Here is a 12,807-nt window from a genome sequence, read left to right on the forward strand (position 1 = left end):
ACTGAGTGGGTTTCAAACGGGTGCTCTGGTTTCTTCACATATCCCAAGCACGTGTGGGTTTGTAGGTCAGTTGGCCTCTGTAAATTGCCCTAGTGTGTAGGGAGTGGGAATAACGGGATAACAGTGACCTAGCGTGAATGGATGATTGATGGTCGGCATAGACCCGGTGGGCTGAAGGGTCTGTTACTATGCTGAATCTCTTAAGCTAAACTAAACTAATGGATGCTGAGCACATTGATGTCATTATGTGTGGAAAAATGTCATATGGAAATTACTTTGGCGTGTGGGTGCATTGGGAAATGAGTTGCTCTTTTTCATTTTCTGATGAATGAGAGTTCAATGGTAAAGGTACGATCTTTTCAAAATGTTCAAAATGGCACTTCATACGCTATTGTGCATCAAAAGCAGTTTGAGCGATCCAGTTTCAGACTTATGACTTTAAAAACCTCAAAATACTACCGAGCTGTAACCAATTTAACCACATGGATTAGAATGGTGAAGTTGGCCTCAATTGCTCGGGCACTGCATTGATATGTTGAGTTTGTAATGTTTCAATTACCTTAAAATATAGCCTTTCACCATAAAAGCTGCAGGTCCATGCTTTTTACTTTCTTGCAGCAATTACCACAGAGTAAAGCCAGAGGGTGGTGATTCTGTGAGATTCATTGCCACAGACGGCAGTGGAGGCTAAGTCATGGGGTATTTTTAAAGCAAAGATTAACAGGCTCGTGATTAGTTTAGAGATACAGCACGGAAACAGGCCCTTTGGCCCACCGGGTCCGCGCCGACCAGCGATCCCCGCACATTAGCACTATCCTATACCCACTAGGGACAATGTTTTAAATTTTCCAAGCCAATTAACCTCCGTACCTGTACGTCTTTGGAGTGTGGGAGGAAACCGAAGATCTCGGAGAAAACTCACGCAGGTCACGGGGAGAATGTACAAACTGTATAGATCGTACCCGTAGTCAGGATCGAACCTGGGTCTCCGGCGCTGCATTCGCTGTAAGGCAGCAACTCTACCGCTGCCTTAGTAAGGGTGTCATATGTTACAGGGAGAAGGCAGGAGAATGGGGTTGAGGGGGAAATTAAATCAGCAATGATGAATGACAGAGTTGACTTGATGGGCCAAATGGCCTAATTCTGCTCCTAGGTGTTATAGTCTATGGTATACCTTCCTTTAAATTGTTAAACCATTCTTTGGGCTTTTTATTTACTGAGAGAACCATCATATTAATAAAACGTGTTTCTCCTCACCAAGAATACTGACTTTCCTTTTCTTTTTGACTTGTATTTAGGGTTTTGTCTTGGCCGTCACGATCATCAGGGAAGCAGTGGAGGAGCTGCGATGTTACGTCCGAGACAAAGAAGTGAACTCCCAGATCTACAGCAAGCTCACAGCCAGAGGTCAGTGTTTCGCGCCCTGCCCCTGCCTCTTGTATCCTGTTGGCAGCTGCTAAAACAGTGGGACTTATCTTAAATGAACAACATTTAAAATCAAAGGTCTTTTTGTGCCGGGGCGAGCGTATGTCTTTCTGCAGTACTATGTGGGTATTGTAATTGAGCCACCATTTGGAGCACTCCTGTCGGTTTATGATGCATCTCCTACTTGCAAATCCACGGAAGTTCAGTAAAAAGCCGTGCTGTTAAATCCAGGCTTAGTTTTGGGATATTGCTTTATTGCTTAAAAGCCTCTATTCTCTTACCTACCTCAAAATTATACATAATACATTATGATTACATTTTTGTGGTCTTGTCTTTACCAGAGAGCAAAAAACCTAGAGAGCAGAGGGGTTAAGTTTTTTTACAAATTGAATGAAGTGTAGATTAAACGCTTGGCTTATTGCAGGTAATTGATGCACTGTAAGCACTGGGTCGGTGTAACTTTGCTTAGTTTAATAATATCCGGCTTTATTGAATCAGTTGATTTGATTGTAATTTTATGGTAATCTCTGTAGAAATGAGAGACTTTAGCCTCTGTTGTTAGCCCTGACAAAATTGAATGCTAGTGTTTTGATTGGACTTGGTTTTACCACAGAAGAATGTTGAAAAGACCCGCAGAATAAATGTATTGAGAAATGAGCAAAGCACTCTGAAAGATGTGTAGTGTTGACAGGGTTCAGAGATAACCTCACTTTTCTATGAGATGGCTGCTGTGTCTAACAGTGACTGAAAGCCGTAACAGTGCCATGAAATCTCAATGTAGTGGAACTAATCCAATCTGAGATGGGGTGCAAGGTTGGGTTGGAGCACTGAGCACAATCTGCTTTTACTAATTGTACCGTTCCTCTAAAGTGCAGTTGTACTTCTGCTTTTGTGAGTGGATGTAACACAGTTATTTTATGGGACGAGGCTCAATTTCCCACCAAATCACCACATGCAGGACAGAGGAGAGAGGGTGGTTAAGAAGGCGTATGGTATCTTTGCCCTTCATTGCTGGAGACATTGAATACAAGAGTCGGGAAGTCATGATGCAGCTCTGTAGAACCTCAGAACCTTTTTCCCCAAGGTGAAAATGTCCAACGCTAGAGGGGATAGCTATAAAGTGAGAGAGGGAAAGCTTAATGGAGATGTGAGGGGCAGGTTTTTTTACAGAGAGAATGGAGAGGCGGGGGCCTGGAACGCACTGCCAGGGTTGGTGGTGGAGGCAGATATGGTAGTGGCGTTTAAGAGGGTTTTAGGCACATGGAAGTGGAGGGATATGGAGCAGGTGAAGGCAGATGAGATCAGTTTAACTAGGCCTCATGGTCAGCACAAGTATTGTGGGCCGAAGGGCCCGTTCCTATGCCAAAATGTTCTATGTGAAGTACTGGGTCAGATTTTCCACTTTCCTGAGATTGCCAGCTGCCTACTCCTGAAGCAGGTATTTATTCACAAAATGCTGGAGTAACTCAGCAGGTCATGCAGCATCGTGGGAGAGAAGGAATGGGCGACGTTTCGGGTCGAGACCCTTCTTCAGTCTGAAGAAGGGTCTCGACCCGAAACGTCGCCCATTCCTTCTCTCCTGAGATGCTGCCTGACCTGCTGAGTTACTCCAGCATTTTGTGAATAAATACCTTCGATTTGTACCAGCATCTGCAGTTATTTTCTTATACTCCTGAAGCGGGGATCTGTGTGGAGTCTCTCACTGTGAGCCTGACGTACGTGGTTGTTGCATGGTGCAGCAAAGCAATTCTCCAAGTGCAAGTCAAATGCAGTTACAGGACAACTTTTGCCTGTTGGTGAAACCCCATCAGATTCCCTTTCTCCCGCACTCTGCCTTGCATTCTCACTCATGCACTCTAGCATACACTCGGAAAACATAAAAATGTAAGCTAAGTTTAGTTTAGAGATACAGCGCAGAAACAGCCCCTTGGACCCACTGAGTCCACACCAACCAGCGATCCCCGCACATTAACACTATCCTACACACTAGGGACAATTTACAATTTTACCAAGCCAATTAGCCATCAAACCTGTATGTCTTTGGAGTGTGGGAGGAAACCAGAGCACCCGTAGAAAACCCACGCAGACCATGGGGAGAACACACAAAGTCCGTACCGACAGCACCCGTAGTCAGGATCGAACCCCGGTCTCTGGCGCTGAAAGGCAGCAGCTCTACCACTGTGCCGCAAATGCCTTCCCTTGCTTTTCCTTTGAAGTGTAGATAGTAGCTATTGAGAAAAAAATGAACAACATTTGCTCTTCAAGTTAAATATTAACAACTTGCAGACTGCTCTATCTACCTAGAGTGTGCATATAAGAAAAGTGAGTTCAGAGGAGAGGAAACATTATAGCTCCAGGATATTCCTGATATCCTTTTTTTTTTTAAAGCAATTCTCTCATTCTTCGCAATATGTGCCCCATGTTTGCTGTTTAACTTGTGGTGAAAGATCTGCTCAAAGTTGTATTTTGTCACTTTTGCAATGGACATCGGTATATTAATGTTATTTGTCACCTGCTATTTTTTGATGTATTTGGCTAATGTAAGTTCTTCATGTATGACAGAGATTTCTTGGGAATTGGAGGAAGGGGAGAGAGAGAAGTTGCTTTGAAGTTTATTGTTTAAATCTATAAGAAGTTTGGTTCAAACATTTGGCCCGAATCACCATCTTTGTGAATTAACAGGCTCCTAATCTGCAGCACAAAATGTCGAGTGGAAGTGTTAATAGTTGGTTCTCTCAGCCTGACTGTCAGGAAGCCGGGGAGGGGGGGGCTGGTTATTGTTAATTTAAAGTTGTGATGGGAAGTAATCTTCTGCAAGAGATATAAACAAAGTGTTTTAAGCAATAAAAACAAGGCGAGCCTTGTCAATTCCACTGATTTCTTCCTTGAACTGGTTACCAGCCTGGTAATAAATGTAATGCATTGCAGATTATTGTTGCAGCTGGTTTTAAGTTTCTCTTCAAATTGAAATGCCTTTAATAAAAAGTGAGTTGAAAATGCAGAAACAATTGTATTAATAGATGTGTTGTAATTGTATTTTTAGTGGCAACATACCTTCTTTTTGCAAGTTATTTGTTCAGTGAAAATATAAGCCAATATTTTTACAATGGTTAAGTTCATAAATTACATGAACAGGTTGGGCCATTCGGCCCACCAAGTCTACCCTGCCATTCAATGCATGGCTGCTCTATCTTTGTGATTTCTATCTTGTGAAGGAGATTTCTATTAAAACTGTAAATGATTAAGGAACTTTACTATTATACCATAGTCTTTTGATGTACACATCTTTCTTGTAAAATGAACACTTAATTTTTGTTTAAATTCTTGCAATTCCATCTTCTGCAAATAATGTTAACCAGGTTTTAGATCTGTAGTCCCCTGGAGCTTTGATTTGACCACTATTTGTGGGCCTCAACCAAACATGCCAATTTCTTGACAAAGTGTTACAAAATTAAGTCCTAATCTATCCTCATTCAGTGTCCACCATTGGAATTTCCAGAAGGGGTTTCAGGATGATCAGGAATTGATTTTATTTCCATGGCACTCTGGAGACCATCAGATGCACTTGGTTTAGTTATCGTGGACAAGAGCTTGAATTGTGACCAGCTAGCTTTCATATGCATGTACATTTTAACTATTAATTTTCCCTTTCAACTATATTTGCAGTCCTTGGAAAGAGAAGAGGTGCAGTAGTGTGCGGATTGCTGTTAAGAGGCCATTCCCATGTTGTATGGTTTCTTGGCTTGCTCTTGCATGTCTTTGCAATTGACTGACAAAGCAAAGTGTTGGTGGTGGTCTGTTAATGGTGTTAGAAATGTAACAGGATCAAAATTAATGTAACCTTCCCTTATAACCAAGGACTGTCAACCATTGCGCTTACAATTAACAGATCTATTGCTTAAAGTTAACGCAGGTGTCTCTTTTAAAATGTTTTAATCAATTTCTATAATTGATTTCATTTAGACTAAAGGAATTATCTTTCAGTGAATTTGTTCAAACTGGTGGCGATGGTTATGATGGCAATCAGTTTCTTCAACATGGAAGTGTAATGTTAGAAGCAGAGGTGAATCTAAAGCTTTGTCTTAGATTGACCTGGAATAAGATGTCTGTATAGACATAGTCTGTAAGTGTCAGTGTGAAACATAATAGAGATAGAACTTTAGTATTCTGCTGTACTGCTTATCCATTTACCACCAACCACAGTCTTTCTTCATGATATAGGCGATGACTACCAATGCTGTGCTAAAATATATTCTCCTTCTGTGACTCTCACAGGTACTGTGGTTGTCAAGAGCTCAAATATTCAAGTGGGGGACTTGATTATTGTGGATAAGGTTTGTACTTTCGTTTACATTTTAAAATAACTTTTTTCAAGTGAAGCTATTGTGATGGACAGTGGAATCTTTATCAAAAATGAAATAGTTAAAAACAATCTAAAAACTGAAAACATAGCAATTAGTCAACACAAACCCAAAGGGGCGATATTGTTTGATTAGCTTTATTCAATGCTTTGAAGGAAGAACAGAATGAGTGAACAGTGTGAATCTAGTTGAAAGCGCTATCTTCTAAAAGTATTTTAATGAACTTGTCTCCTGATTCCTTCATGCATTTAGAGGCAGGAAACATGTTCCCAATGTTGGGGGAGTCCAGAACAAGGGGCCACAGTTTAAGAATAAGGAGTAGGCCATTTAGAACTGAGATGAGGAAAAACTTTTTCAGTCAGAGAGTTGTGAATCTGTGGAATTCTCTGCCTCAGAAGGCAGTGGAGGCCAATTCTCTGAATGCATTCAAGAGAGAGCTAGATAGAGCTCTTAAGGATAGCGGAGTCAGGGGGTATGGGGAGAAGGCAGGAACGGGGTACTGATTGAGAATGATCAGCCATGATCACATTAAATGGCGGTGCTGGCTCGAAGGGCCGAATGGCCTCCTCCTGCACCTATTGTCTATTGTCTATAGAAGTGGAAGGTAAATGCCACAATGGTTTACCAACTGGCTATAAAACAAAAGATGGACACAAAGTGCTGGAATAACTCAGCGGGTCAGGCAGTATCTCTGGAGAAATAGGATGGGTGGTGTTTCAGATAGAAGCCCTTCTTCAGACCTGGCTATAATACTAACATACTAACTATAATACTAACCGGTCACTCAGTCCGGTGGAATGTATTCCACAGAGATCGTTGATGCCCATTATTAAAATAAATTAAGTTTTGGTACTGAAAGCAAAACATCAAAATTTGTGGTTGAACCCACGTCCCTTCAAAGGTTGTGGGAAGGGGGGGGAACTATCTGTTACACAAGTGGGGGAAGATGTGAAAAGTTACCAGGAATAATGAACAAACTCTCAATATCACGGTTTAAAGAGCAGACGGATTTCAATATCGGTATGTATAAAATGCATTGACAAGGAGGGAGGTTCTATCAAGAAACACACGACTTGGTGGCCTTCAGCTCACTAACGGACAAGTACTGAAAGGTGTAATTATCAGAAAGCCTGGACAGGCCATCATCCCTTTCTCTAGAGAAGGCAAGATTTGTCGGGATTTGCTAAGTTATGATGAGGTCTTATAAAGTAGGAAGAAAATGGAGGCAATTTACCCTCGTAGCAAAGCATTGCCGTTTGAGTTTATGTCATTTGTGCATGGAGTCACTCACTCTCGCGGTCAAGCTTCCAGTGACCTTTACTGTTCAGTAACCTGTTTTCTCTCCATTTGTTACAGGATCAAAGGGTACCTGCTGACATGATCTTCCTTCGAACATCAGACAAAGGAGGTGAGTGTCTCGTTCACCTCATCTGATAGGAGTCCCACCAATCTCCTCCATAGTCCCTCATTGCGCCATGTTTCGAAGATAGAATTATTTTAATGATCCAACCAATTGCGCAGCCAATACTGATATGGCTGTGATATTAATGACATTTTGTTTCACTATCACATCCAATCTAATAGTCCAATATACTTGGTTGTGAAGTAGGTAACAGATTTTAAAAATGTCCAATTACTGCAAAAACTAATTTTGGTTTTGTATTTCTTTACATATTTGTTGTGTTTTGTTATTGCCACTTAATTGTCATGAGCTGAATGCTATAGAAATGTATTACTAGTAAACTGAGACCTGTACTGTAACTGCTCATTGTTACTGTAAAGTAACATCTCCTGCCTATGGATTATCATTCAGAATGTAGGCACAAAGTGCTGGAATAACTCGGTGGGTCAGGCAGCATCTCTGGAGAAAAAGGATGCGTGAGGTTTCAGTTCAGGACCCTTCTTTAGACCCCAGACTGAAGAAGGGTCCCGACCTGAAACGCCACCCATCCTTTCTCTCCAGAGATGCTGCCTGATCTGCTGAGTTACTCCAGCACTTTATGTATATCTTGAGTATAAACAAGCATCTGCAGTTCCTTTCCACACATTCAGAATGTTATGTGTTTCAGACCCAGAAAATCATGCAGAGATAGAGTGACAATGCTTAGACTTAACACAGTCGTTTGATGCCAGTAGACTAACTCGGCTGTTCATTCTGTTATCTGACCTATTGCCCCACTTGCTGACTCAGCGTTGCTGCGTCCGTGACTCCACCTGTACCTGCAACTGGAACTCGGAACAGCTGGCGGGCAATGTTCCTCCTCTGCAGCCTGACCCCTTCCCCCTCCACAACTTCAACCCCGCCAGCTGTGGAGGGAAGTGCCAAATGCAGCGTGTCCTGACCTCCCGTGATCTCGGCAGCAGCTGAGTTCAGTTCGGCTGCACACTTCAAAGCCCAGAGAAAGCCAAGCAGTTTAAAGTGCACTGCTGTGCCATTGAGTGGAGTGCCTCTTAAACCATAGGTGGTACAGTTAATGCAAAATTGTTTGGCTTTATTAGAATCTTATTGCTCTGAAAAATAACATACTGCTGTCCAGTGCTGTAAGTTATCTTTTTGTCATTGACTGTGCAGCAACGGTCATAGATTATATCTTCTAAAAAATAATGGTCAGTTCTGAAGGGGCTCTCGTGGCCAAAAGAGGAAAGAATATATTATTTCATTTCTGGAAGTGCGTGCCATGAAGATTTAATGTTAACTGTGCCTTAGCTGACATTGATATGGGACCTGTGTGACAAGTGGGCCTGGGTTACATTAGCAACTCTTCTAAAAGATAAAAGAGTTTAATGATGAAAACAGCAGTGAAAATAACTTGAACTTTATACTGCTGGGGCCGTGTAAAATTATACTGAGTTAGGTTGTATCACAAACATAACATCAGCCATTTTCTCACCTATAACCACACCAGTCTGTGCTGCAATACTTTCATCCCCTAAGTGCAAGTTGTATAATTCCCTTTAATTAGTTAACAAATTTCCTGGAATGTTGGTTTGGAAAAGCAAAAAAATGCACCCCCTCACAGGTAATTTGAGCTCAGCAATGGAACGTTTCTGTGTTCTTCAGGCAGCACAGTGGCACAGCTGGTAGAGCTGCTGTCTTACAGTGCCAGAGACCTGAGTTCGATCCTGACCTCGGGTACTGCCTTTTAGTTTAGTTTAGAGATACAGTGCGGAAACAGGCCCTTCGGCCCACCGAGTCCGCACCGACCAGTGATCCCCGCACACTAACACTATCCTACACACACGAGGGAAATTTACATTTATACCAAGCCAATTAACTTACAACTGTATGTCTTTGGAGTGTGGGAGGAAACCAAAGATCTCGGAGAAAACCCACGGCGGTCAAGATGAGAACGTACAAATTCTGTACCAGACAAGCACCCGTAGTCAGGATCGAACCCAGGTCTCTGGCGCTGTAAGGAGGCAATTCTACCGCTGCACCACCGTGCTGCCCATGGTGTGTGTGGAGTTTGCACACCTGTAACTGCATGAGATTGCTCCGGGTGCTCTGGTTTCCTCCCACATCCCAAAGATGTGCAGGCTTGCAGGTTAATCGGCCTCTGAAAATGGTCCCCTAGCGGGAAAGAGCAGATGAGAAAATGGGATAACATAGAACTGGCGTGAACCGATGATCGCTGGTCAGCGTGGACTCGATGGGCCAAAGCCGCCTGTTTTCATGCTGTATCTCCATTCTATAAACCAAACCAAGCCACAGCTATTTACCTATCTATTGAAGCGTGCGTAAAGATATTCCCCACCTGTAGCTTGAATGCGTGACTGTTTCCTGTGTTTCAGGTTCCTGTTTTATCCGCACTGATCAGCTGGACGGTGAGACTGACTGGAAGATGCGCTTGCCTGTCGGATGCACGCAGAGATTACCCATTGCAGCTGTAAGTATCATAGGAGCAGCTGGATGTTGTGAACAACACCAGTGTACGGTAATACAATAATGCCGCACGGTGGTGCCGTGATAGAGTTGCTGCCTTACAGCACCAGAGACCTGGGTTCGATCCTGACTATGGGTACTGTCTGTACAGAGTTTCTACCTTCTCCCTGTAAACTGCATAGGTTTTCCCCCAAGTCCCCGGTTTCCTCCCACACTCCAAAGGTGTGCAGTTATGTAAGTTAATTGGCTTTGTATAATTGTAAATTGGCCCTAGGATAGTGTTAGTATACGGGGTGATCGCGGGGACTTGGTGGGCCGAAGGGCCTGTTTTGGCGCTGGGTCCCTAAACCAAACTACATTAAGCAGTCCTTTTCTCCTTGTAGTTTCTGTCTTCATCTTGCTTTCATAGAGTCAAAGAATCGTACATCATGGAAACAGGTTATTTGGCCCACTCAGTCTACACTAACGATTGATCACTAATTGGGCGTTGGTGTATATGTGTGCTTGAAGGCCAGAGTGGACTCCGTCAGCTGAAGTACCCGTTTCCCAGCTGCGCGACAGATGTACTAATTCACCTATTTACACGAATAGCACCTTTTACGCTCTCCACTCTCCCATCAACTCCTCCAAGATTCTATCACTCGCCCACACACCAGAGGCGATTTACAATGCCCAATTAACCTCGCGACCTGCTCATCTTTGGGATGTGGGAGGAAACCCACACTGTCACAGGAAACATGGAAACGCCCTGCAAATGGCGAAGTCTGGATCTAACTTCGGTAGCACTAATTGATCTTCATCGTGCCTCCCACAAAAGTATTAGAGTCATAGAGTGACGCAATGTGGAAACTGGCCCGCTGGCCTGTCATTGTCATTGCATTAGTAGCAGTATCCCCACCGATCATTTACAGCCCTCTTTATTTGTTGCCATTTTTGAAACTCCTAAAGTTTACAGTGCTGGGAAATCATTAAAAAAATTATTTGACCGATTAACAAGTAAGCCTTTTCTTAATGAATATAGTGTAGGAAAATAACTGCAGATGCTGGTACAAATCGAAGGTATCACAAAATGCTGGAGTAACTCAGCAGGTCAGGCAGCATCTAGAAGAGAGGAAATGGGTGATGTTTCGGGTCGAGACCCTTCTTCAGACTGATGTCAGGGGGGCGGGACAAAGAAAGGATATAGGTGGAGACAGGAAGACAGTGGGAGAACTGGGAAGGGGAGGGGGGGACGAAGAGAGGGACAGAGGAACTATCTAAAGTTGGAGAAGTCAATGTTCATACCGCTGGGCTGCAAGCTGCCCAAGCGAAATATGAGGTGCTGTTCCTCCAATTTCCGGTGAGCCTCGCTATGGCACTGTAGGAGGCCCATGACAGAAAGGTCAGACTGGGAGTGGGAGGGGGAGTTGAAGTGCTCAGCCACCGGGAGATCAGGTTGGTAAAGGCAGACTGAGCGAAGGTGTTGAGCGAAACGATCGCCGAGTCTGCGTTTGGTTTCGCCGATGTAGAGAATGCCTGCGTTTGGTCTCGCCGATGTAGAGATATGATACGTATATATATGCGATCACATGTAGATGTCATACACATATATATATATAATAACATTTTTGTTATTTATTATGGTTTTTACAGAGTACCATGGTTTCATATCTGTTGTGCTATTGCAAGTAAGAATGTAATTGTTTTGTTTTGGGACATATGACCATAAAACACTCTTGACTTGACTCTTGAGATACCAATGAATTAGTATGTCAGATGTCGATGTAACATTTCTTACTCTGTTTTCTTTTTCACAAAGGATCTGCTGCAGATACGGTCTTATGTTTATGCAGAAGAACCAAACCTTGATATCCACAGTTTTGTGGGCACTTTCACTCGGGTGAGTTGGTTTTGCTGTCTGTGAGAAAATGGTTCCATTTTGGGTTGGTGGGGTGGTCTTTGTTCAGGATTCTTGGGCTTAACAATATTTCCTTTCAAATAAAAATATATTGTGCAAATTCTGTGATTCCCATAAAAAGTGTCTCTCCTGCTACTTTAGTTTAGTTTAGAGATACAACGCGGAAACCGGTCATTTGGTGCACCGAGTCCGCACCGACTAGGGATCACACCGTACACTCGCACTATCCTACACACTAGGGACAATTTACAATTTGCAGAAGCCAAATTATCCTACAACCCTGTACGTCTTTGGAGTGTCAGAGGAAACTGGAGCACCTGGAGAAAACCCACGCAGTCACAGGGAGAAGGTACAAACTCTGTACCCGTGGTTAGAATCAATAACAATTGAGATTTGGGGTTACATTGAAGACAAAGAACATTCGGTAAAATAGGAGAATAATGCAATCACAGGAGTAGATAAGAAATGCACATATTCACACTTAAGATATTTTTAATTTGCCGATTGGTGTTATAATTCCAATCTTACATACAAGTACGTAATAGCATCCCATTAAGGCATTGCAGCCATTTCAATTAAAATCGTTTCTTTATGTATTTCAGGAGGATAGTGACCCACCAATTCATGAGAGTTTAAGCATTGAAAACACATTATGGGCCAGTACGGTCATAGCATCTGGTAAGGTGATTTAAAAAAATAATTCTGTTCATTCGCGAAAAAAGAGTGACTTTCTCATATTCATGTCTTTCTAACCATTTTCAACTGCTTATTGTTGAGCAAATCATGCTGTCAAAAATGAATTTTTAAATAGAAGTCTTCTCAACTACATAGTTTTTGTTGATGTAATCTTGAATTACTGAATTGCCACAGATGGCAGTGGAGGCCGAGTCAATGGATATTTTTAAGGCGAAGATTGACAGATTCTTGATTAGTCAGAGTGTCAGGGGTTATGGGGAGAAGGCAGGAGAATAGGGTTGAGAGGGAAAGATAGATCAGCCATGATTGAATGGCGAAGTAGACTTGAAGGGCCCAAAGGCCTAATTCTGTTCCGATAACTTATGAACATATGTGATGCACATTTTATTTCCTCGCAGAATCCAAAAACAGTTTTTTCAGTTAGTTTAACGGCGAAAATGATGTAGAAATTAATTCTTATAACTTTTTGTGCCTGTTACACACTAGATATGCAGTGTTGGCATCAATTCATCATATAAGGTACATTTGATGCATTTGTTATCACA

At 42.5% G+C, this 12,807-nt stretch overlaps 1 protein-coding gene across 1 annotated transcript in view; it reads left to right on the forward strand.

The window, feature by feature from the left end:
- Positions 1-12,807, forward strand: part of atp9a (ATPase phospholipid transporting 9A) — a 104,017-nt gene that overhangs the window by 12,910 nt on the left and 78,300 nt on the right. Inside the window, exons 4-9 of the mRNA XM_078418993.1 lie at positions 1,299-1,407; positions 5,701-5,759; positions 7,143-7,194; positions 9,579-9,673; positions 11,468-11,548; positions 12,169-12,244. Of these exons, the coding sequence (XP_078275119.1) occupies positions 1,299-1,407; positions 5,701-5,759; positions 7,143-7,194; positions 9,579-9,673; positions 11,468-11,548; positions 12,169-12,244 (472 nt within the window). The remainder of the gene's footprint in view (positions 1-1,298; positions 1,408-5,700; positions 5,760-7,142; positions 7,195-9,578; positions 9,674-11,467; positions 11,549-12,168; positions 12,245-12,807) is intronic.

The sequence above is a fragment of the Rhinoraja longicauda genome, chromosome 22 (assembly GCF_053455715.1).
Source record: "Rhinoraja longicauda isolate Sanriku21f chromosome 22, sRhiLon1.1, whole genome shotgun sequence".
Classification (NCBI taxonomy): Eukaryota; Metazoa; Chordata; class Chondrichthyes; order Rajiformes; family Arhynchobatidae; genus Rhinoraja; species Rhinoraja longicauda.